The sequence below is a fragment of the Diadema antillarum genome, unplaced genomic scaffold, assembly GCF_040938485.1.
Source record: "Diadema antillarum isolate AM-2024a unplaced genomic scaffold, OU_Dant_1.0 scf00000116, whole genome shotgun sequence".
Lineage (NCBI taxonomy): Eukaryota > Metazoa > Echinodermata > Echinoidea > Diadematoida > Diadematidae > Diadema > Diadema antillarum.
The window spans coordinates 806,485-832,674 of NW_027271005.1; the positions used below are offsets into that span (position 1 = coordinate 806,485).

The 26,190-nt window shown below is 38.4% G+C and overlaps 1 protein-coding gene across 1 annotated transcript; it reads right to left on the bottom strand.

Moving 5' to 3' along the window:
* Positions 1–26,001, bottom strand: LOC139719878 (histone lysine demethylase PHF8-like). The gene is made up of 21 exons (XM_071631262.1): positions 25,890–26,001; positions 21,184–21,269; positions 19,553–19,611; positions 18,786–19,005; positions 18,279–18,420; positions 17,211–17,409; positions 16,781–16,949; positions 15,768–15,855; positions 14,895–15,001; positions 13,634–13,728; positions 12,751–12,780; positions 9,964–10,050; positions 7,898–8,071; positions 6,811–7,019; positions 6,112–6,275; positions 5,445–5,560; positions 3,829–3,923; positions 3,027–3,259; positions 2,193–2,401; positions 1,443–1,659; positions 1–214 (listed from the first exon to the last, which is right to left on the bottom strand). The coding sequence occupies exons 1-21, from the start codon at positions 25,985–25,987 to the stop codon at positions 120–122; spliced, it is 2,892 nt and encodes a 963-aa protein (XP_071487363.1). The 5' UTR covers positions 25,988–26,001; the 3' UTR covers positions 1–119.
* Between the last annotated feature and the right edge of the window lie 189 nt (positions 26,002–26,190).

Consider the following 26,190-nt stretch of genomic DNA (forward strand, 5'->3'; position numbering starts at 1 on the left):
CAGACTCCTTCAATGGATGCACAGAAAGATATTGATGCCGTCTTTAAACTCAAGCTCCACTGAATTCCTGTTTGGCTGGGTTACAAAGTGATGACAGATGAGATACCGCAAATCATGGATCACATGATTAATCTTCCTCCTTTTTGTAGTTTCAAGATCTTTCCGAGCCTTTGTTTGGCGGTTGCCATGCCTTTCCGGGGTTTCTTGCTGGGTGCTGAAAAAAGACAAAGACAAGGTCGCAAAATGATTACAATTCTTCACGCTAAATTGTTGCCTTTGACAAAAAGAAGAACAGGAAAACCAAATTTGCATCAATATTTCGACTGCACACCCGAAACTTTAGAGTAAGAACCGTACTCATATATTATGGCAGGCAAAATTTCTAATGCAACTTCATAAATTACTTGAAAAGTCAGTCAGCAATGTCCAAAGCTTTATGTTCCATTCCATCCTGTCAATATTTTTTCTTCTTCTTTCTTCTTTTCTAAATCAAGGCTAGCTGGAATAACTCAAGATATTGATCTAAACATCTTTTGTTTGTTTTAACTTGTTCCCCCCCCCCCTTTTAACAAAATGTAAAGATGGACATTTTTATTAAAGGGAACGCAAACCCAAAGAGCAATGTGGATTGAGTGAGAGCAGTAACATTAGCACAACACATCAGTGAAAGTTTGAGGTAAATCGAGCAATTGATGCAAAAGTTATGAATTTTTAAAGTTTTGGTGTTGGAACTGCTGGGTAAGGAGACTACTAGAGGTTATGACGTATGAGTGGACTACAATATAAAGAAAATATAAAGGGAGCTCAATAAAAATTCATTTTTCATGAAAATTACACATTCCATCAACTTGATACTGACATATGTTAGGGGTAGCACCTATTCCCCCTCCTTTCTGAAAGCGGTTAGTGAAGTACTCTTTCATTTTGCTAGAAAAGTGAATTTTTGTGGAATTCCTTTTATATTTTCTTTATATTGTTGTCCACTCATACATCATAACCTCTAGTAGTCTCCTCATCCAGCGGTTCCAACACCAAAACTTTAGAAATTCATAACTTTTGCATTGACTGTCCGATTTTCCTCAAACTTTCACTGATGTGTTCTACTAATGTTAATGCTTTTACACAATCTACGTTGCTCTTTGGGTTCGCGTTCCCTTTAAGGTAATTTCATGCATTTCTTTTTGCACAAAGCATCTGAGTACGCTACATAAAGAAAAACTTTCCATTCTTGAAGAAAAATGGAAGGTTACACTTTAATCAGGCCTTATAAAATCCCTCCTCTGTAGCTTCTACCGTTAATCTATCATATCTACATACACAAATTGCATAAATGCTCATTAATAAACTCTTGGAAATCTATTAGATTGATGATCACACTTTAATTCACACTATAAAGCAGCAATAAAAGCCCTACTGATAACAAACAAGGGAATCCAACTCACGCCTTCCTGGTCCTTGTGCTGTGGCAGGCTTGAGCAAGTCAGCCGGGGCACTCTGGGTGAGGTCAATGTCCTCTACATCCAGGGCATCTTGGAAGAAGAAGGGATCATGGGACTGTCCCAGGAAGGTGCTGCTGGTTGACGGAATGTCCTCGAGGGGTTCCGGTGCCTTCTTGGGTGCCAGAGGTTTCCGTCGGATATACTGTCGTTTTGGTCTCGGCTGCAGACAAACATTCACAACATTTTGTCAAACCCAAGCAAATGATGGTATCCACTGCAACCCTTTTACATAAGGACTAAATTCTGAATCTTACTTTGCTTTATTTTGTGTGAAATACATTGTATGATCACTTTTTAGACACCACACTTAAATCACACAACTGCAAGTTCGACTGTTCTGTTTTTTCTAATGTAATGTAATTTTTTTTTAAATCTAAAGGAAGTGTGAAAACTTATCATGAAAGGAACAATGCAACCCGATGCACAAATCATTAATTTGAATAAGGTACTGCTTACTAGTATGCAGTACCTGCTGCATACTATTAGGATTAAAACCAGCACTGGCTGTTGGGCAGAATCTTGGTGGTCTAGTGGATATGACGCTTGTCCAGTAATCAGGAGATCATTGGTTCAAATGCATCCCGAGTATGTATGCCCATGGTTTTTTTATCATGGCTGCTACTAAATCACTCAATAATCAGTGTTTATCTACATTAATAGAGTGCAATTTGTCAATCAGTTTCAATCTCTTACCTTATTGGCTAACCTGGCTGCGGCATCCGCCAATCCCGTCTCAATGTTTGGTCTCCTGGCATTCTCTCTGACTGGCCTCACCGGCTTTTGGCTGGGAGTGGTGACCTTAGCCTTGGGATTCCAGGGCAGGTCCATGGGGTCCCGTCTGGGCGTCTTGCTGCGTGATTTGAACAGGGGGCCATCTCCGTCATCGTCCAGTGATGGATATACTGTCCAAGGAAGGGGAACATGAGGAGTGTATTTCTGTTTCTAAGTTCTAATTTTTCAACCACATAGCATCATGTTAACCCAATTCTCTGTAAATATTACATGTTGTGGATTTTTACATACAACTGCTGATAGTGAACATTGCAGAATTATAAAAAAAGGGAATTCCCAGCTGCAAGGGAAAAAATACAATTTAACATAAATACACAGAAAAACAGACATAGACACAGGGGTCTGTATGCATACCCAGTCATTGTGTTTGTGTCTGTGAGCAAACAAATATACAGTGGTGCTAATCTTGAATAAATTAAACAGTGTGTTAAATATAGATGTGCTAGATTTTCCAATTGATTACCAAAAAAAGGATAGGGTTGTTTATGTACTTCCCCAGACATACATGTACACTGATTCCCTGTGAAGTAAGCCTTGACCAAAGCATTTCTTTCCCTAATTTCCCCACCAACTCTTTATGGAATTCTTTTTACGTTTGCACGCCCATTAAAAGGAAAAATATGTTTGGTAAAACTTTCTAAACTGCACAGCATGCCACAAGTGTAAGCGCCTGTATGCAGAAAGTACTCTAGGATGTACATGTACAAATGTACCATAAGACGGATATTGACTTACCATACTTTGCATCCTGAAAGCAGTTGGGCAAGTCATCGTCCATCTCATCGGCAAAGCGTTTTCTCTGCCTCCGCCTCCGACTTCTCCTACTCCCGGGGTGATCGTGGTCCTCATCATTGTCCTCATCATCCCCATCATGACCTTGGCCAAGGCGCGAGGATGATCGTCCCGGCAACGATATCGACAACATGCCCTGGATGGCATCTTGTGTCCCCGGCGATGCCGGTTGATTTCTGAAAGCGATGCAGATACAAGATGAAGAGAGCATGAGCCAAAGAGATTTTGGCTGCCTTACATCTTCACCAGTAGCTTCATCAGCTGATCTTCACCCGTCTTTGGAAGTTTCAGCTTGTGACCAAGACTCCCTCAGGGTGGTGTGCTGGCAAAGAAATCAAAACACTACCTCCTACTCTAGCAATGAGTCTGTGTGAGGGACATTGCCCTACATCATGTTAACTATGCATCGCTTTTCTCTCAACCTCTGGAAATACTTTTGACTACATCTATGTATCCATGCAGGCTAGGTTTCACAACTTTTACAAGATTTTGCTGGAAGATGGCTCATGTTAGGTAGACAACATCTGACATAATGTTACATTTTATCATGACATCTTTAATAATTCAAGTAATGTGACATGCATGTTTTTCGAAACCTTTACCAAGAGTTGACGGCTACTCTAATCAAACATAATTTGCACTTTTTTTAATCAAAACCTGTTCCATCCCTGTACAGTACACAAATGAGGAAATCCTTGTTTGTCATATTGAAGCAAGGATTCAGGAGGTGAGGAGGAAGACTCACTTCAACTCGGCCTCAATGTCTGCCAGACTGATGGTAGGAAGAGGCTCCAGTTTGGTGGCTTGAAGAAGGACATCTACATTGCTAATCTGTGGTACCTGTAAAATTTGTAATAGCAGAATGGTTAGTAAAAAATATATACACAAGGAAAAGTAGAAATTACGCGGTGCGTAATATATGTCCCCGCCGGAAGTAGCATTTTGTAGCAAAATGTACAATACAGGTCAACAATCAAGGTCAAAGGTCAAAATTCTGTGAAGAAGTTTTGAAGCCCTCACCTAGTGCCATCACATAAAGCAAAGAGAATCAAAATCGGGTTAGAAATGGCAAAGGAGTAGGATTTTGTAGCCAATGTACAATATAGGTAAAAATCAAGGTCAAAGGTCAAAGAAGTCAAAGGTCAAAATTCTGTGTAGAAGTTTTGAAGCCCTCACCTAGTGCCATCACATAAAGCAAACGGAATCGAAATCGGGTTAGAAATGGCGAAGGAGTAGCATTTTGTAACCAAAGTACAATATAGGTCAAAAATGAAGGTCAAAGGTCAAAGGTCAAAATTCTGTGTATAAGTTTTGAAGCCGTCACCTAGTGCCATCACATAAAGCAAACGGAATCGAAATCGGGTTAGAAATGGCAAAGGAGTAGCATATTGTAGCCAATGTACAATATAGGTAAAAAATCAAGGTCAAAGGTCAAAGAAGTCAAAGGTCAAAATTCTGTGTAGAAGTTTTGAAGCCCTCACCTAGTGCCATCACATAAAGCAAACGGAATCGAAATCGGGTTAGAAATGGCGAAGGAGTAGCATTTTGTAGCAAAATGTACAATATAGGTAAAAAATCAAGGTCAAAGGTCAAAGAAGTCAAAGGTCAAAATTCTGTGTAGAAGTTTTGAAGCCCTCACCTAGTGCCATCACATAAAACAAACAGAATCGAAATCGGGTTAGAAATGGCGAAGGAGTAGCATTTTGTAGCAAAATGTAAAATATAGGTCAAAGGTCAAGGTCAAAGGTCACAACTGAAATTCTGTGAAGAAGTTTCAAAGCTCCCATGTAGTGCTATCATATAAAGCAAACAGAATCAAAATTGGCTCATAAATGACAGAGAAGTAGCAAATTGAAGATTTTGATCACACACGGACGCACACACGGACACACGGACGGACAGACGGACGGACGGACGGACACACGGACACACACACGTACGGAGCCCGTTTCATAGTCCCCTGCTCGAACTCGTTCGGCGGGGACAATAAGATATCATACATATATACATATGGCATCGCTTTGTCAAAGTTGAATGACAACATAGCAACTTGTTTTGATGAGCTAGACTGGATGCAGAATTTTGAACATGCTTTTACTTCTATTGGCTGAAGTCAAGTGACTTACATCAGCTGTTGCTTGGCCAAGAAAACGAAAAAGGTATATCTCTATGAATCTGTTTGGCTTGTCATTAATAACTCATGTAAAGATATACTGTGTATTCAAAGAGAAGTTTAATTCATGACTGACATGATTCCTTCGATCAAATTTTCATTTTCCTCTAGTATTCCTACAAATATAAATGAGGTGAAAATCATAGTTATTGTGATGGGACAAGAATGATGATAAGTCCAAAACATACCCGAGGGCTTCTTTCTGATGGCAAGACGTCATCATCAGAGTCCAGCGTGTCTGAGGTTGCTGACGTGTTTTGCGTTGAGCTACTCAGCCCACTTTGGTGGTTGGATTTACCATTGACTGAAGTGAATAATATGAGGATACAATAACTTTACCAAATTCATGATATACACTTTTCAGTCTCAAATCATTTGGGGTCAAGTTCATACTTGTGCACTGACTTATGGCCACTGATGGCATAAGGTGAGTCATATTGAAAGAAGCTCCCTAAATCTATTAATAAAAAAAGAGGGACAAATTTATTCTTACAGCCCTGCTTCAAACTGAAGCAGGGTTGCTTTACTTTTTAGAAAACATAAGAAAAAGACATGATGTCAGATACACAATGACCAATTTCATGTACATAATAACGAATAATACCAACTATTTAAAGGCCACACTATTCTGTTCTCTCATACTTGAAGGAGCATTACAAGGTATTCCATACTGTGAATGATAATTGAGGAAGAAATAAACAAATCAATAACCATCATAATCTTAAAACAACATGGCATCTTTGTCAGACAATATTCACATTTATTGAGGTGGGCCTGACTGCACACAAGAGAATGTTTGCAGGTTAGACTAGTTGATATTATCAGTTTAAAGGTTACATTAGGGAAATTACTTACAAGATAACCTAAGTTTCAGAGATCCTTGTGAATGAAGGAGCTTCTTTCTTTCATTCATGTCCTCCCCTGTCTCTTCTTCTACATTTATGTCTTCGCTGCTCCCTTCCCTTCTCGTCAAAGAGTGAAAGCCGTCGCTTTTCGCTGGCACAGGTGAGCTGCTCCGACTGAAGCAGGAAAGAGTAACAAGACTCGCAGTGAAATAGGCTGAATTTGGAAGACGACGACATTGTGTAAATGTAAATATTTTAACACAGCAAACATTGAAATGAAACATTCAATGAGGAAGATGGATTAAAATGCCACAAATTTCATCCCTTCTCAAAAACGTGTGCTACCACTGCACTAGCACAGACTTTGCACGTACAACATGCACCTATTATGGACATGAATGTGGGTCTCGCACAGCAACACTAAAATCAGCACTGAACATGAATGACAAAGAAGATAATCTCTAGGGGCGAGTGTTAGCCAATGGGGAAAAAAAAAAGCATGTAAATTGCTTACACAAATGGTGGAGCTTGGTTCAGCAGACGACATTCAACACTGGGCCCAACACCAACTACCAGCAATACATCATGATTTTGAGGTCATCTTCCTAACATTAACTGATTTCAAGTTCGGTTTTATCGCCGGTGCTAGAGTTGAGATAGCACTAGCACTAGCACTAGAACCAAACTAGAAATCACCCATTGTCCTTACCTGACAATTTTGCCATTTGATACCACCAGCTTGAGGGTCTGAGAGTTACGAGAATCGATGTTTTCTTTCCGCCTTCTTCTGTACCGTTCTTCTTCACTTTCTGATGTTGACGAGGCCGCGGTTGTTGATGTCGGATAAAATTCGAAGGAATCACTTTTTGGAATGCGTAGTTTCAGTGATGGCTTTTTATCCTGAGCTTGTGCCCTATACTGTGAAGAATTAAATGTAAAAGATACTAACAAATGACAAACTTAAAAAGAAAGAAAAATTTATAATAAAATTGTTAGATTAACCTCCTCTTACAATTCTAAATATTTGATTTGATTTGATTTGATTTGATTTGATTTGATGTGATTTATTGATTCCTGTATTATCATTGTACATGAACATACATGTACATGTATATATACACACATTGTGGGAACCATACATATACATAAACATCAGTTGTTAACAAAATATTTTTTCTTCATTGCCTTTACACAATGAACAGCAGAAAAGTATCAGCAATACAACCGTATAATGAATAATACAGTAGGGCTATAGCTTAAGCGTGGCTTGATTTGCGTGCAGTCCTCGTACATAATACACATAGAAAAAATAGACAATTTTTGTCAAACCTCGATATGTGAACACTCACTGCTGTAAATTTTTTTGTCATAGATTCTAATCATTTAATTTTTGTTCCTGATCCAATGGCTTTCAAACAATATACACTGTGTTTTCTTTGTCTATATCCGTCCAGCAGCATTTATTATTTTTTCATTATAATGAAATCCGGGGGACCAGCAGTTCTCTTTTGTTATATTGAAATGTTGTTATAAACCAAAAAGTAAAGTATATACGATACACAGATGATAAAATTTTGGATCTGAATTTTTGCTTCATTGTAATGAGTATTTCATTATAACCATGTTTGTTATAATGGGAGTTCACTTATTTACACAGGTACAATGATACCACTTCTTTTGTAGTTTATTTGACCCATAAATGATGCAAAATTAAAATGACAGGGGTCACATTGCTCGTATCCTCCTTTAATAAGGGGGGGGGGGGGGACAGCACACCCAACTCTGGCGACACTCACCACACCATGCAGGTGACCCGTGACGAGTGCAGGGAGGCGATGGGACGCCATCTGGGAGTCCTTGAGGCTCTCTTTGGTCTCGTTGTGGAGAGCCTCCAGGGCCTCCATGTGTTTGCTGTCCATCTTGGTCTTTTTCTTGGACTTCTTCTTCTCCTTCTTCCCTGCAGCTTCAGCCTGGCTCACGAGGTAACCACAAGATGAGAGGTTTTTGGGGGTTTGCTTTCCGTACATTTGCAGACAATGCAAAGTTTTTTACTGTGTAGCTGCAAAACCTCATCTGTGATGGCTTTCATGTAAATGATTTTCTTTACATCTGAATGCATGATACAACATAAATGTCAAATGGGCTGGGGGCAAACATTGTTAAGACACCTCTCAAAGATTTTGTGAATTACATCAGTGCAGCTGCACAAGTGTTTTGTAACCTACAAGATTCAAATGTTTCAAGGCCATATTGATTCCACATAGCTTCCATTTCATTTCAATTCATCAATCAATCCATCTACTGCAGCCCAGTCAGAATATGAGGTTGTGAATGTGATAGCTTATGCTGCAGCACTGAAACAAATTAACATTTTTCCAGCTGCAATGTATGCCACCAAAATTGATGTTGGCTACCTGCTTCACGTGAATGCACAAGACTTAAAAACTGACATATTTTCTCTATTCTGCCCAGTTTAATAATACTAAATACTGTTTGCCTATTATATGTAGAAAATATCACAGTATGGAAAGTGTAGACTGAGGTTAATGAGAAAGAGAATTCAAACAATACCACACAGAAATAAGAAGACAGAAATGAAAATGGGACTAGAAATGTCGCTATGGCGACTGGTATGCCTCCGCCATAATGCATGATTCTCCTAATAGGTCTATAGTACATGTGGACAATGTGTGATTACATTTTCACAAAATTGGCAAAATATTAAAATGACATGTTTGTCACAAATGTATTGAATGTTTACCTTCCTTGACCTATGTTTATTGGATGAATAGGAGAGCATGTATTTGGGGATTTAAGAACTTTAACTTGACTTTGACCATTTCATAAGTTTACGCACTGAGTAATTTTCAAGGTATGGAGAAAAAGCGCAATTTCTGTATTGAACAGTAAATTGTTATCATTTTCATCTGGCCTTTGATTTATAAGAGAATCACTGTCAGGCAGAACATACATAAATTCAGCATGTACTAAGTTTCAAGATAACTTGAGCCACTTCCGAGATATGGAGAAAGAATTAAGTTCAGCACTTTCACTTGATCTTTGACCTTTTGACCTTTGACCTTCTTGGCAAAAAAAATCCCAGATAATCTCTATTGGGTTATACATGCATACATCAAGTTTAAAAAAAAAAGTCCTGCTGGCATTGCATAAACATAAGGAAAATAGTAAAATTTTGAAGTATTGCCCTTGACCTTTGACCCCTGACCTTTGACCCCATGAACCCTAAATTCCTTAGATAACCACTGCCAGTCAGTAGATGCATATATATACTATGTTCCATGAAGATACCTTGAACAATTTCCAAGATACAGAGAAAAAAGTGAAAATTTAACATTTTATTTGACCTTTTGACCTTTGACCTTTTGACCTCATGACCCCAAACTTTCACCAGAGAATCTTAATTGGGTAGTACATGTATACACTAAGTTTCCAGAAAATATCTTCAGGCATTGCATAGATATGGGGGAAATAGTAAAATTTTAAGCATTTGACCTTGACCTTTTGACCTTTGACCTTGAGCATGTGCACCCAAAAGTTGATAGGCACAACTTCACCCCCTAATACACATACATGCCAAGTTTCATTAGGATACCTCAAAAGGTTTTGGTAGTTACCCTGTCCACAAAATTCATTACGGACGGACGGAAGGACGGACGGACGGACGGAAGGACGGACGGACGGACGGAAAGACGGACGGACGGACGGACGGACGGACGGACGGACGGACGGACGGACGGACGGATGGACGGACAACCCGAAAACATAATGCCTCCGGCACCACTTCGTGGCGGAGGCATAAAAAAAGGGAAGGACAAAAGAAATACAGACAGAGCAACATTACCTCAAATCCTTTGACTTCTTTGGCAAGATCTTTGAGTAGTTTGGTGTGATTGATTGTCTCGGGGATTTCCTGTTCATGGTGCTTCAACTGAATTTAAAGGGGCAAATAAGAAACTGAAAAAGTGAATAAACAACATAAAGCACAGATGATGAAAACTATGACAATTCAGAGAAAAAGAATTGGTTCGTGTGACACACCTATTCAAAAATATGTAACATTCATCTCTCAACTACTGTGGTGTGGTAAAAATTGCTCAATTCTTTCTTTTTTTTTCAAAAAAGATTAAAAATCTCACTGACATTGTCTTCCATGCTTTTAGACATAAACATAAACATAAACATGCAAATACATACTATCATACAACAATTACTGGTAATGTTAGAGACAGCTTTGGGGGTGTGCTACTGTTATTCATCAACAAGGAAAAATATTTGCGCATGCTTGGCAGTGTTTCTTTCATCACATACAATTCAATTTTGTGTCGCATGACACTGTTTGTATCATGTGTGCCACTTCTCTGTCAAAGGTTGTGAGACCAGTTCTACACAGTTCTGATTCCACAGAGTGTACATTAAAATTGGTAGGATTTTAACCATTTGTGCACTTTGAGTGGTGATTGTCCAAAGTCTTAGGCACAGAAAGGGTTAAAAAGGTTCTCTGTGTCTTCATTTCGTTTCCATGACAAACTAATTCTAAGTGATGATGTAATACATTATCAAGTAGACCAGGACCAGCACACAGCATTTTCAACAGAATTGTGTATAACTTCTACGTATAAGATAAATAGACTGTGCAATTATGTGTAAATAATAAAGACTCTGTCATCAATGCTTACAGGGCAAAAAAAAAAAAAATAAATAAATAAACATCATTTGCAGGAATGGATGCATACAAAAAAGAAGGGGGCTGCGTGGATTCACAATTTATCACGGAGTTTTACAAAGCAAAGGCAATATTTGATTGGACAGTTAACTTGATGGTGAAGGTTGTCATGGTGCGAGGAGTGGGTAGCCTGTAGCCAATCGTCACAGCTCTTACAAACCTCCAGTTCTGGTTGGTGACTAAATTGTGATCATACTACTGACTATAGGCACCGTCAGACTGGCAAAAGATCGAGAAGTTTAAGATTGTGAAGTTTGGGTCATTGGTACGCGTGCGCAAGAAAGAAGAAAGAGCGCGCTGTTCAATGGCTAGTGATTGTGACGTAACAATGCACATCTGTACATGACAATGGCCTCACGCTTCGGAGACACCGCCCAGAAACAGATAGATAAGTGTGACGGGGGTGAGGGAAATATCCCTAGTTGGAGTGGGAAGTTTCGCAGGAAGTTTGCGGTCACACTGGCAAAACTTAAACTTCGCAATCTTTTGCCAGTCTGACTGCGCCTTATGTGTCACCAAAGGTCAACTCTCACGGGTACAAGAGGATGCTGCATATGAGACACTATACTCAGTGAAAGTAGCTAATGATGAGGAAGGTAAACTGGGGGACACTGCTTCGTTTTAAACAGCTGAGAATTTGAAGGAAACCACATACATGTGTGTTCAAATTATATTTGAATGATCCCACAAAAATGAAACGTTTGTGACAAACTTCCATGCTACAAAGAGAAATCCATGTGTATCAAGTTGATTTTACATGTACAGCAGGGAATGTGAAGGGGGCAAATACATTGTAACATAGTTACATACAGCTACATTCATGAAGAAGACATCCTCAATTCAACACTAACATGTACACACAGGGTTTATCAATACTTAATGGCAAGCTGTTCTTTGAAAGACATACTATGGCAGCCTCTGATACATGTTACTGTGTGAGGAATTAATCATATCATTTTTTCTTTTCTGTGCTGGCAAAGGGAACCATATTAATCAAGCTTTCTCCATTGAGTAATGGCATGCCATGGGAATTAACAGGGCTAGTGTACCAATACCAGGAAAAAACGGGCAATGGGAGGGACATACAATGCTACTCAGGAGCATATACAGTACTTCTGTACTCATGGGCTGTCGCAGCCAGGGTTTTACAATGAAATTGACAACGCGGCCACGATATCGGTCATGCATACTGGACACTGCTTGTAAAGAGTTACGCTGGTTAAATACTGCGAGGACAAGCAAGCATGCACAAAACATCCGTCACAATTATAACTGAACAAGTTTCTTCTTGGAGGATCCTATGACATGTTCGACTGTCCTTCAATAACGGGTACATAAAACACCAAAACAAACATTTCTTGGTTTATGAATTTGATAAATGTGTTTGACTGCACTGTCATACCAACCATTTTTTTGTATCACATTTAAAACCACCAGTAACTATGACATTTCTCAGACCTAACGAACAAATATTTTACTTGGAACCACCCATGTGTCGCATTATTAATACAATCTACTCATTTATCAGAACTTATCTATTCCTTTGCAGTATCATACGACAGTCAATCCTGGAGTGTAGCTTGCAGCTTGGGCAACTGATACATTTTTATCTTTAAGCATGCCATTTGATATTTGAGATAGGTTGCACGACAGATAGAAAGGCATTAAGAAACTGGTCACATAGACAACTGTGAAGTTATGCATATTAATGCAAGCAAGACGGCAGCGCTGCTTTTTCTGATTATATCAATTTTAATTTCACAGGGAGTTTACTTTGGAGTGGAGTTTGAGAAGCGCATATGTATAAATAGTACTACTCTAAAATGCCAATGGTTCACCAAGAAACACAAAGCTACATGAAATTTTAATTTGGGGGGAAACAAGGAACTCATGACTGGGACTTACTTTCATTGTTCTTGTTACTGCCTTTAGCAGCTTTGTGAAACGACAAAAAGATATTCACATAAATTAAAGAGACTGTAACACTCATACTGTACATTTTGGACCTAAATTTCAAGTGTTTATCAGAAAGAAAAGTTGCTAAAACCTAGGAAAATATGCAACATTTACATCATAAGGCATGTAAATGTTGAAAAATCATTACATTAGTCCATCCTAAACTGAAAATGCAAATCACATTGAGAGTGTTAGGTCATACATAATCAATACACATATAAATGTACCACGAATACTATTTTTTTAAATACCATTTTTTTTTCACACTTGTTACTTTACATTAGCATCTTCACTGTTCATAGTCCCATAATGAATTCTACTTTAAGAACACTTTCTTCAGATTCTCATTTTCACCACTTTGCTGAAGAATGTCTATACCCAACATACCAACACACGATGCCAGCAACAACAACAACAAAAAAATTCCTACACTGAAAGAATAATTACACGTAGCTGAGTGCAATTTTATGTCTATATCGCATTTTGATGGAAACAAATATATGCACTACCAATAGTTCATAGAACAGCAATATCTCAGTCAGTTTTTTTAATCATGAAGCCCTATCCAACATACAAATCTTAATATCCACCATGAATTACAGATCCTAACAAGATCAACCAATCTGTATTTACCCCCACAATTCTGTGAAATTGCACAATTTCAAGATGATATGGGAAAGCACTCACAATTTCAACAATATCTACATACAACTTTTCAAGTAAACAAGCACACACTAATGCGTACAATTACTACCTCAACTGATTAAAAAAAAAAGATAATCAGTAACATATGGCATATATATCTTGAGTTGTCAAAGTAAATGAACCTTACCTCACGTTTGTTGGTCCAAGTCTTCAGAGTACTGCATAGGTCATGCACACCACTCACTATGTGTGGTGATATTTTCTTCTTGTCTTCCTTGCATGCTGCATTTCAAAAATATAAAACAAAACTGAATACCACAAAGAATTGTTTGTGATTTGCAGCTGACACTGTTTCATTGTGATGTAAATTTGATGGCAAAGTGAAGCAATCTACAAACAGTCAGACCTCCTCTTACAAGCTTACCCTCTCTTCTTCTAAACCGAGCTGAATGTCACAAGGTGCTTTCCAATTCTTCAACCATTCTAATATTTGCATAATCTACAGTGATTGGGAAGGGTAAGACGACATACATGTACAGTGGAATATCATTTGTTTGAGGGTGAAAGATGTACTGCTAAAGGTAAAAAATAGTTCTCAGAAGAGCTCAAAATTCATCTTCCACCATATTGAATTTGCTTGCAGTACATCGAGAGGGTCTCCCTAGGAACTTGTCTGGCTTCTGTCAGGATTGTCAGGATAGTGTGGTTTGGGAGTGTTTTACGTGTAAAATAATTTAGAACTGAGTATTCGTCTTTTATTTCTTAAGTGCCTTCCCCGTTCAGTAGTGGTTATGTAGGTTACATGATGATTGATTGTGCCTGCAGCAGTATTTTTCCAACAAGCTGCATGCAATTCACTCTCATGCGTAAGATTGATGGATACTGCTATGGTCCGATTTTTCAATTATTGATAAATGACTACATACAGAACAATATGAACACAGTAGCCACCATGATAGAACCTGCTCTCACAATTTGAAACTGTCGGAATACCTTTTGGGCTCATATTTCATATCTTTGTCATTACCCAACAGATATTGTGTTATCACAGCATAATTTCATACATTTCTTATGCATATATGTGTCCATTTTAGAGCAAAAATCAACAGTTTCTTCAGGCAAAATTATGGAAAATATGCTTTACCTTTAAATGTGAGAATAGAAGAGTCAAACTGAGAAGAGTATAGTTTGAAGGGAGAAAAAAAAAATGCCTCAAACTTAATGCACAAAATGTGCAGTAGTATGAATTGAGCACATATCAAACAGGTTGCTAACCTCTGCAGATCCCCCCCCCCAAAAAAAAAACCAAAACAAAACAAAACAAACAAACATAGTGATGCATGATAAGACAAGATATTCTGAAGGTAACCAACATATTTTGGTTGTAACAATAGTGACACTGCACAAGTAATGCATGCTTAATACACCTACAGAAGAAACACTCTCACCTCTCAGTGTGTCAAGGAGGTGACGTGCTGCATACCACATCGTGGCCTCAAACCAAGGAAATTGAAAACGAGGTGGTGTCTTCACTCTCTTTTCCAGGTCATTGATTCTAGGAGTTAAAGAGAAAAAATGCATATCAAGACCACCGGAAATACTTGTAAACATGTATGGTTTGCATGTGTGAACAGCCCTAAGATGCACACTGTAGGAAGCCATAGTTTTCCTTGCTAACTGCAATTGAAAAGGGTTCAATCAAAGACTCAGTTATTTTGGATTTCATTCCTCTTTTAAATACACATTTTGCACAATATGAAGATCTTTACACTTATGACATTTAAAGTGAACTACATAATGCACATTGACAGTACCCAATGGAAATACAGAAAACTTTTGATGAACTTTCACTAAAATTTTCCATTACAGTACAAATATATAATGGCAATTTAGAAAAACAGTTTTGAACGATATATAATTATTGCTCTTCTTCAAATTTACATTACCTTTGTTTTTGTTTGTGTACTTATTCATTTATCTATATCATTATTATTATTATTATTTCATTTATTTATCTATTTATTCATTTATTTTTATTTTTTATTTTTTTTTTGGTGGGCACACTCCAGAGTCTCTGGAAACAAATCTTGCTAGACATTTGATGGTCAAAATAGAAAATGTACTTGCACAAACAGTATGCAGATTTTAACTTGTGATGTTGTTTTGACAATGAATATTGAATATGACATTGGCTAAATGTACCCTGTCTTTTCAACAGTGATCCTTTTATTTACATCATACAGTACACAAGTCCTTTGCTGTACTCCCAGAGGCATTTAATGCCTTTTTGTATGAAACTTTAGAGAAAGGCTGGAACTCACTTGATTTGTAGACCGATGTTGTAACCATGGAGGAAGTTGCCACCAAAGATGAGGCTGTCCACTGTTGTGAGGACCGCATGGATCCATCCTGACATAAAAAACATCACCATAGCAACTAGACACGTCAGAGCAGCAAGAAATCTGTGAGTTCCATACACCTCAACTAGTCAAAATTATTCCCCAATCAGGAAGGCTTTTTATAATCTCATGTCAGGGTATGAACAGATATCAAATTTAACCAAGGAGTCTCCCGCAGAATGACACAGACTTGGCATCTCTACAGCAGTCATGTTCTACTGTTGTATGTTGTCACTCAGAGCAATATATCATACTGTCTACTCTGGCAAAGTCACTCCCTCACATTTACAGACCCTCAAACCCCCCCCCCCCCCCCCCCCCCCCACACACACACACACACACACCACCACCACCACCAAAAAAAAAAAAAAAAGAGAGAAGACAAATAAACACAGAAAACAATAACTATAAAAGTCTACAAAAATCAACCACAAAGAAAGCCTTCATTAGAACCCTTTTATCTTGTAATCAAACACACAACTCTAATTTCAAACAATCTGATGGCATTATATAACTACCACAGGGATGAGAATTATCAAATTCAGCACCGTAATGCCTGAAGTGTATGAATGGTTGCAGAAAAAGGGTAAATAACACAGTGAGATTCATCAGTGTTATGGGTACAAAGACTTCTGTCCCACAAAATCTATTTGCTTATGCATCAGCTATTATTTCTAGAGTTATCAATGCTCTTCATCTGAAGACTTAAGAACTCCAACTTCTTGCTTCTTTCAGCAGAGAGGGGATTGTCCTGAAATGTGGGGGGGGGGGGGGCGGACTGACGGCCAGAAAGTTTATGTCACAATAAAATCAGGTATGCCGCCCTCAGTGGCAGGAGCCATCCCTCTTGCCACTTGCAATTCTGTGAATTGGCTCTGAACAGTGAGTGAATGTATTTTGATGGAGCCATAATGGGATGAGAAATATATGACTACCTGTCGGTATACAAAATGTCTGCCCCTGCTTGACCACACACTTGTAGCAGATGCCCGTCTTGTCGCCGAGGAAGGTTTCGCTCTGTTTCGTCTGGTCAAGTTTGCTCCAGCTCTCGTACGCCTTAAGATTTTCATCTGTTGGCTCCATGAGGTAAAAGACCTTCTCCCCCTGGTGATGAAAGAGTATGCAAGGTGTATCCACTAATTGAACGTTTAGGTGTCGTGTTGACATACTGCATCAATATTTGCATAACATGGTTATCACCCGTACATCCGCACATCGCCTTTGAAATTTGAATCATCTTCGAAGTTTGTTCCTTCTCGGTCTCAAGCAACATGAAATATCTGTATCATTATTACTCATAATGATAGGAACGTAATTCCCCATAAATACTTGTATCATGACACTCCCCAGCAGTGCTAAGCTTACCCGTAATACATGGTACCACACTGAAGTTCCCCCAAAGTCTACATGGAAGTCTGTATAGCTGTCCTTGACACCCATGAGGCAGTACTTGGACACCTGTGGCTTGTCGTATGGACAGTCCTCGGGCAGCTTTTCTGGCCAGATGTTGTCCACCCAGCTGATCTTTCTCACAAACCTTGGAGCCTCCACTAGATCAGACAGCCTGCAAGGAGGGCATAAAAAAAATTGAATAATTAATTAAAAAACAATAATAAAATAAAGAAATAATACAGCAGGTCTCTTGGGATAAGTGGCTCATTATGTTTCTCTGAATGTTTGTGTCATATCAGAAGTTATGTCAAAGAGTTCCTAGTTTTTGTCACTCCGAACAGTTCAGTTTTTCTTTTTTTTAAGGGCGCAGTTTTCTTTTTTTTTAAAGGCGCATAGTCCCGGCGGGTTAGAGGGCACTGTTGGATGATACTGCCGATCACCGTTAGCATTGATAAAAAGATTGCCGAAGGTGTTGCCAGGTAACATCGCCTTTGTTGTCTTCTCTGCGCGTCACGCAGTCTGTAGTGATGCCAGGAAGCGTGCTTATGTGCTTGTTAGTATGACATCACAAAAGAAGTTTGCTAAAGCTGCCATCCCCCTCAGTCGAATCATGAGCCCAACTGTGATTGGACCACTGACTACAGTGGATGGGACTTCTTCAGACTCGGGGAAATGGGCCAAAGCATAAGCGCTAAAGAGGAGTCGTTAGCGTAGGTCTCTATAGGAAACTTGCGTTGTGCGCCCGCGTATGCATTTGACTAAACCACCAGGACCATGTTCCTTTAAGAGAAAGCCCATCAGCTTGGGGGCAATACAATCACACATATCTCACCACTTTGCAGTAAAGAACACAATCTTTGAAGACTGGATACTGTTGGTCACTGACAATTCAATCTACATGTTTATCAGTGGGCATCGATTAAAACCAGCAGCACATCACACTCATGGCACTGATAAAGACATAGCGCAACTCAACAGATGTATGCTGTAGCAAGGATTGCTGTATTCTCTTGGAAGCAATTATGATACAATGTGGCTCACCTCGTTTGTGAAAATTCCAGGCTGATCACATTGAGGATCTTGTCCCTGCTCGGACTCGTGAAGTAATCTGACCACTCCCGCATTGTCATCTTCAGCTCATCTTGCTTTCCCACGTCGATGACATCCAACTCCATGGAAGACCCTTGAATATGCAAAATGAAAAAAAGGAACAGAGAAAGAAGTGACCTAAGGATAACGAGGATCGCTACATCACAAGAAAAGTTGAACTTTAATATCATGAATTTCTTCTAGTTAGCATGAGAAAAAGAAGGTTAATCGAAGAAAAAAATTAAGAAGAAGAAAATACTGATACAGCTGTATTAGACACTGACACACCTTTTATGCCTATTAATGTAAATGTAATCCTCACGGCAGGGCTTGACTAATCTGGTTGAATATATATACATACATGTATATATTGAAACAATCATTTCTCATTTTACACTGATGTACAGTCTTTTGTGTTATGATGCATGAGGAATATGCTGAGAATAAATCTACACTCACCAACATACTGCTCAACATCAGCGACGGTGAAAGTTGGTGGGGGTACGATGAGACCAAGGCCCTCCTTGTCATCTACAATGATGGGAGTCCGAAAGCCGTTCTTGTCCAGGTATTCCACCGTCAGCTCGTGGCCCCGCAGTCTGAGGATAATCTCGTCTGCACTGCGGAATGCCCTCGCTTTGAGCTGACGGATAAACACTGCTGTTCCAGCCTGCACAGCCTGGCTCAGTGAAACACAAGGAGGTCAGCAGTAAATACATATCTATTCAAGATTTCTAATCACTGTCATTTCTCCTAAATATCTAAGGATATTTCAGAAATTTGATAAAAATATGTTCCATGTTCATCTCCTCTGGGCATTGTAAAGTAATGCTAGAGCATTTACAGAATACACTAAGAACTACAGATTATCTGTAGGAGAATACTTACCTCCGCCAAGGAGGTTACGTTTTTGTTGGCGTTGGTTTGTTTGTCTGTTAAAGATGGTGCACCAGTACAAAATTGTACATGAATAAACATATCAATGGTACTACATGAACTGTAGGTATTTTTTTTAATGCACAAGTGTAATGTACCAATTACAATATCATCCATAAAAGATGTATAATGGCCTTGATGTGAATATGAAGTTGGTCACTAAAATCACTTAAAAGAGATTTAATGCTTTACATTAACAGCACTCCGAGATGTGCATACATACTGTATTTCCACTAATTCAGATATAAATGCACTATCTCTCCAATGAAGTAAGTTTCCAAATTCCTCACCTTGTTGGGGTCATAATCTTCTGTGTAATCATGTCTGTGCCAATTCTTTCTCTTCTTTACTGCAGTGAAATGAGAGAGAAAAGAAGTATAAAATGCAATATTAAAGATGTAAAGATTCCACAGTACAAACAGATTGCATGTCTTTTCATGGCATCAATCCAAAATGAAAACTGCGACCATTTAAACGAAAAAACAAAACAAAACCCAAAATTGTGACTATGATGTAGGAATGACTGCACTGACCTTTAGAGCATTTAGGAAGATGTCAAGAAAATGGTAAAATGGTTAGTGCATTATGCAGCAACATTCCCTTTTGCTTGATCATCAGAAATCTGTCTCATACAGTGTAGTTCTGAACAAGAACAAGTAAAATACGTATTTTGTCATGATTCTGATAACACTTCTTTCTTCAGAGTTGAACTTAACTTACTTCAATTTCACTGCACTTGAGTTCTGTGATGCAGTGGTGCATTACAAAGATGTCCCAGTTAATGATCACTAGTAATTTCACAGAACTATGGTGTACATGCATGCATCATTACATTTTGTCAACTGATTTACTGAAATAGTTTTGTCATTAAAACCAGTACTGCCACTACTTTGTTTTTGATCTTCAAACCAGAAGAGATACATTGGAAGATTGCCTGTTTACATATGTTACAGAATGCTATTAGCAGTATAAGTAATGTGATTGCTAGGTACGTCTGAAACTCACTTCCACATGTTGTAATAGAAAAGTTCTGTGTTCATACATAATTCATTGTCATGAAAATTAGGATTCCACGTTAGAGTCAATTATAGGGTACCATTATCATTCATACAAAATATTCTGAAATGAGTAATATTGGTGTTAATACATGTTGTACAGTATATTTGATATTCATCATAACAATGAAGTGTTTTCTTCAACATTACAAGCTGATGAAGTGTCCAAGATTGGACATGAAAATGTTCTCGGCATTGAAACAGCAAGTAAAGATGCAGTGATTTAATTTTGTACCTTTATCAAATATCACCTAGTTGAATCAAAACTTACATCAATTCCAGTGAAGAAAACAATGCCTACCATAAAATCCTACAATATACATTGTACATTGCATTTCAGGACTACCTATACTTACTGCCAGTAATCTGTAATACCAGGTACGTTATACAGAGCTCTGTAAGAACACTGCTCACTTCAGAGTTGCCTCCACAATAATTTACAATCATTTTAGCATTGTAGTAGCATTGCATTTAATTTGCAGATTAGATATTACAACTGAAAATGGGGTTGCGGAATAACCTTTGTTTTCCAGCGAAATGGCATACAAATACTTCTGGAAGTTTCTATCGTTTTCTCCATGCAGTGAAGAAATCTTTTCGTCATATTCACATAACATGGTTAATGAATGCTAATGCATCATGACCATAAGTACATATTGTAACTCATAGTACGTGCACATATACAGGTACAAGTAAAATCATAACATGTTGTACTGTGAAACCGTTTCATCAATCATATGAAGAGAATATCTGATTTTCCTTTACCACTTCTCTTTGCAGAGCGCTGGAGAGTAGATTCGTGTAAGAGTGTCATAGATGTAAACAATAACTACCTCTGGTACTATAAATCACCATGTTAGACTTACACTTTGTTGGGCCATGAACTATTGCACAATTTGGACAGTGGAACTCCTCAATATCATCTGACTGATCTTCTCTGATGCCGACGCAGCTGAAAAATGAAGGAATAAGTGGCCACAATTTTTAGTAAGAAGGCGAAATGAAAAACAGTTTTAGGGTAAAAACAAAACTTTTATTACCAACAGACACTGCTTATATACCTAAACGTAATGTCATATCTTTGACACTATCCCATCAGTAACACAAACCACCACATACCATTCCAAATTCTCATCAAATTTTCTCACTAAAATCAAAATTCGGGAAGACAAACACAAAGGTCAACTTACGTGTAGTTTGAGTCATAATTGCAAGGAGCAATGACATATTTATAAGACATTGAACAGTGTCTAACAGACTCATCAGAAATTCATCCAAAGATAAGTTCTTTAAATTGAATAACATATACATATACTTGTAGTTTCTTGGAGATAGAAATAGAATAATGTGAACGGTGGAATTTATTGATATTGCCCCTCCGAGTTGCACATTCATGTGGGTTCTACTTCTGGCAGCAACTGTGGTTTAAAAATTTGCACTTAGGAAGGTGACACAGTAAAGCTAAACTGAAAAAGATAGATTGATGAAATACATTATATGTACGCTTGTGAAAAATTATCATTTCATTTTATAGAACTCTGGGCAATCCATAGTGTTTGGGGGCCATACAATGTACAAATTTTGACCTCAAAATGACTCTACAGATAATTGATATTTTGGGATACAGAAATATATTTCCAGAATCTGACATCAACACCTGGGGTGAGAAAGGAAGACTTAAACTTTGAAGAGGGAAGGACGCTACAGTTGTAGTAACAAGTGAGAGCCAGAGTATCATTATCAGAATATCACACAATAACGTCACCTACAATGTACCATTAAGTCGCCATTATCATGAGCAGTGTCTGGTTCCTCAGAGAGCATATCAAATGAATTTCTACAGTACAGCAAGTGCTAGATATCTAGAACCTGTAACCTGTACCAAAATTCAATAAAGCTGTAGACCGAGTGTCTGATACGTCTTCTTAGGCAACCTGTCTTTTTTCCTTTCTTTCTTTCTTTCTTTCTTTTTTTATTGGGGGGGGGGGGGTAGGGTGGGCAATGCAATACCACTACGTACCAGGTGACTAGAACCTAACAGAAGGCAGAGGGCTGACTTGATAAAGATGTTCAAAATCCTGAAAGCCTTCGATAGAGTAAATCCCTCTAAATTCTTCCAGTTGGCCAGTGGTTCAACAACGAGAGGTCATGATCTCAAACTTGTCAAACAGCGTGTCCATTCTAGTCTGAGGCAGTCTGCTTTCTCAATAAGAAATGTAAATAATTGGAATGCACTACCTAAGGAAGTCATCAATGCTACCACCATAAACCAATTCAAGTCTTCCCTAGAAAGATACTGAATAATCCAATCAAGTATGAACCCTACCTCACACAGGACAGAACTGTAACGAGGGACAAATAAGCTTTGATTCCAGTCTCTACACCCAAGTATACATTGTACCCAAGTAAGTAAGTAAGTAATTTCTCAGGTAACAGAGCTCTCTGAAACTAAACGAAATCGGCGCTACATAGGTAGGTCTAGTGTACTTTTGCACCCATTGTCAAATGATCTCCAGACACGCACAAACTCACTCTAAATATCCAACAGCCTTGAATATTTGCATCTGAGTGAGATTCAAGTCCAGTCGAAAAGGAATTTTCACTGTTCTGACACTTTTACACTTGTAGGAATATGTCGATCGCAGCTAGTTCTCTCTGCGACAACTGCTTTGCACAGGATCAGACAGCACAGCACGGCGCACAAAACACGTTCACAGCAGCTGCAGCGAGTGCCGCAATTGATCTGAATGTAGCTACCTCATGGCGATCAGAGCAAGTTCTTCTATATCTTTAAAATGATAATACTTTTCTGCCATTCTCTCAGTTTGTACCGAGTCGCGGTTGCAATTGATTGAGGATTGGGGTTGTTCGTGTTGTGTGTGTGTGTGTGTGTGTGTGTGTGTGTGTGTGAATAAATGAAAGAAGATTGTGAAAAATGTGGTTATAAGGGTGAAAGAATAAAGCCTTTAAAGACAGCCAATCCCTTTTGCATGCAAATTTTTGAAAAATTGGTGAGAACACACGTATTGAAGAAAACACTATTTGGAAACCTCCCGTAAATTTTGAACTCAAGAGGGTCTTTATTTGTTTAGTTAAATTGACCGTTAAGATTTGAATAATTTTTGCGTACTACGCAAAAATTACAAATCTAAATACTTGTCTAGTTTTACAGACCTGTGTGATGCACATAGTTGTACATGTAGTTCATGTAAGTGGTGTGTTGTTATTTGCCATTAATAACAAAGTAAGAGAAGCTCTGAATTCTTCTTTTCTGACAGCTTTAACATGCATATCTGTTGTTCCAAGTATAAGTATCATATTACAACCACAGGAGGATTAATGTATGCAGCTGTGCCTAGTACACAGAATACGTTACGGTGAGTGTTTAGTGCATTATTTGAATTTTAACGGCTAACAACCTTCAAATATCACAGAAATGTTATAGATTTACAATAGTCTTGTCATTCTGGTGGAATATCATGTTCTGTGCTATTTGGGAAGGAATGCAAAAGGGAAGGGCCATCTTTAAGGTTTACTAGGAAAAAGGGGGAAAAGAAAAGATAGAAAAGATACTAAAAAAAACTGAAAAAAAAAAACGAAACAAAAGGTTTATAAAATAGAGAGTACACTAAAAGATAATGGAAGGAAAGATAGAAGAGAAACTTGCATTATAAAGGAAAGCAAGGGAAATTGATACATGTTTGAAAAGAAAAGAAGAAAGCAAAGAGAATTATAAGTAGATTGAAAACAGAAAAGCACTAGGTAGATTAATACCTACTGTAGAATGAAAGATGAATCAAAACTGGATGAGAGCAAAGATGAATAGGAAAGAAAGAAAGAATTATACAGGTTGAAAAAAAGGAAGTAAAGAAAAGGATGGGATGAGAACAACACATGAGAAAAAGATATTGGAGAGGAGAGAAAGGAAAGACCCTTGTAGTTGGAGGGAAAAACAACCCACGAATGAAGGAAACAAAGAATTAGGCAGAAAGTACAGTTAGATAGGAAATTGAGAAAGTTAAAAGGAAAACCACAAGAAATGATTGATAGGAAGGAAGGGAAAATTTAGGTGCAGATTCTACCCGAAAATGAAAGAAGAAAAGATACCGATAGTCTAAAAGAAAGAGAAAGATATAGGGCCTAAGTGGCAGCACACACACACACACTCACGCACGCACTCAACTGCTTTGAAGCTACAACCGCTAACGCAAGACGAAGACTTGGCCGAGGAAAAGAGAAAAACAAATTTTAGCTTTTCAACGACACCATGCATAGAAAAAGCCACTGTGTAGCTACATTCAGACCACATGATCGACCCTTAGTGCATGCGCTGAACGTATTCGTACTGTGCTTGTGTACAGAGCAGCACTTCAAGCGATCAAGATTTTCCAACAATGTTCCGACACTTGTAAATACAATACGAACGTGTTAAAACTTAACTTCTATTCGACTTTGGAGACTCCGATTTTAAGACTTCAAGTTAGGTTAAATTTTAGCTTTTCAACGACACCATGCATAGAAAAAGCCACGGTGTAGCTTCACCACATGATCAACCCTTAGTGGATGCGCTGAACGTATTCGTACTGTGCTTGTGTACAGAGCAGCACTTCAAGCGATCAAGATTTTCCAACGATATTCCGACACTTGTAAATACTAACGTGTTAAAACTTAACTTCTATTCGACTTTGGAGACTCAGATTTTAAGACTTCAAGTTAGGTTAAATTTACAGAATAACAAGGGTGAGTTTGTGCATGTTTGGAATTAAGATCTAACAATACTATAGTCTAGAACATTTTACAAGAGGGTGCGAAAGTACACTAGCACCAAAAAATCTGATAAAGCTATGTTACAAAATAAGCGAAGCAACACCCATTGCTAGTTTATGTCCAACGAAACCGTGATCAAAATAGTGCCAGTAGAATCTATGGTCAGTCTATGTAACTGGTAGTGTTATGACCATACGTGGTCGGACCAGACAAGTTGTGTGGGACCGGACCAAAATTTTACTTCCCCAAACATAATAAAATCCCATAAAATAAGCACAAAATACAATTAACAATTCACACGTGCGATGTGAAACTTGTGCGTGTGTTTGAGTCAGAAACAACAAACTTCAGTGTTAATCCATTCCCATATAGGGCCTAGATCTAGACAATACATGCAGGCTGGCTACGAACGTTCAAAATATATTTGCAAGGCCAAGGGCAAGGCTTCAGTTTTAAGTTCTCTGATTTTGTTCGCTTTGCTTTGGAAGAACTGTTATGTATCATTTTCAGAACCTCATCATTGTGTATTGGAATAATTTTATTGAGGATGGCAATGTGAGAAATTCATCTTAATGTCAACTTCTAAGTGTCCGGGTACACAACCCCCCACCATCATACTAACGTTCGGCTACATATTTGCTTGGACTGTAGAATGTCTATAGGCAAGTGGAGTGATCCATAGTCCCTCGCGTGATATATTTTGTCCCCTTCATATCGCAAACTTGAAAGCGTTGCCAACAGGAAATAGTTTCACTGCAAATGATCGATTTAGTTTAGTTTAATTTCTCAGCTATGCTGCACTCACCTCCCGTGAAACCAGTCTTTGCAGACATCGCATTCTATCATAAATCGTGTATCATCGTAGGCCTCTTTGCAAATGCAATATACCAGAGAGGACGCCATTTTGAAGGAGACGTTCTTTGTTGTTGGTTTTGTTATCATTCCAATTGCACGTTCTTCAGGTTCTTCGGTGCATCGACGAGGATGTACCGTACTGTTTGAGCGTCAAGTACGTCGCGTTGACGTCATAATGAATATTCATGATTTGGAGACTGCTCATCGAGAATAGATAACTCGGGTTTTCATCTCAAAATTCTGAAATAAAG

Coding starts and splice junctions, on each gene's coding strand:
- LOC139719878 (XM_071631262.1), bottom strand. CDS start 25,987: ATGGCGTCCTCTCTGGTATATTGCATTTGCAAAGAGGCCTACGATGAT. Junction 19,006..19,552: donor AAGATTATGACCCCAACAAG/GTGAGGAATTTG, acceptor TCACTGAGCCAG/GCTGTGCAGGCTGGAACAGC. Junction 7,020..7,897: donor CGGGTCACCTGCATGGTGTG/GTGAGTGTCGCC, acceptor AATTCTTCACAG/TATAGGGCACAAGCTCAGGA.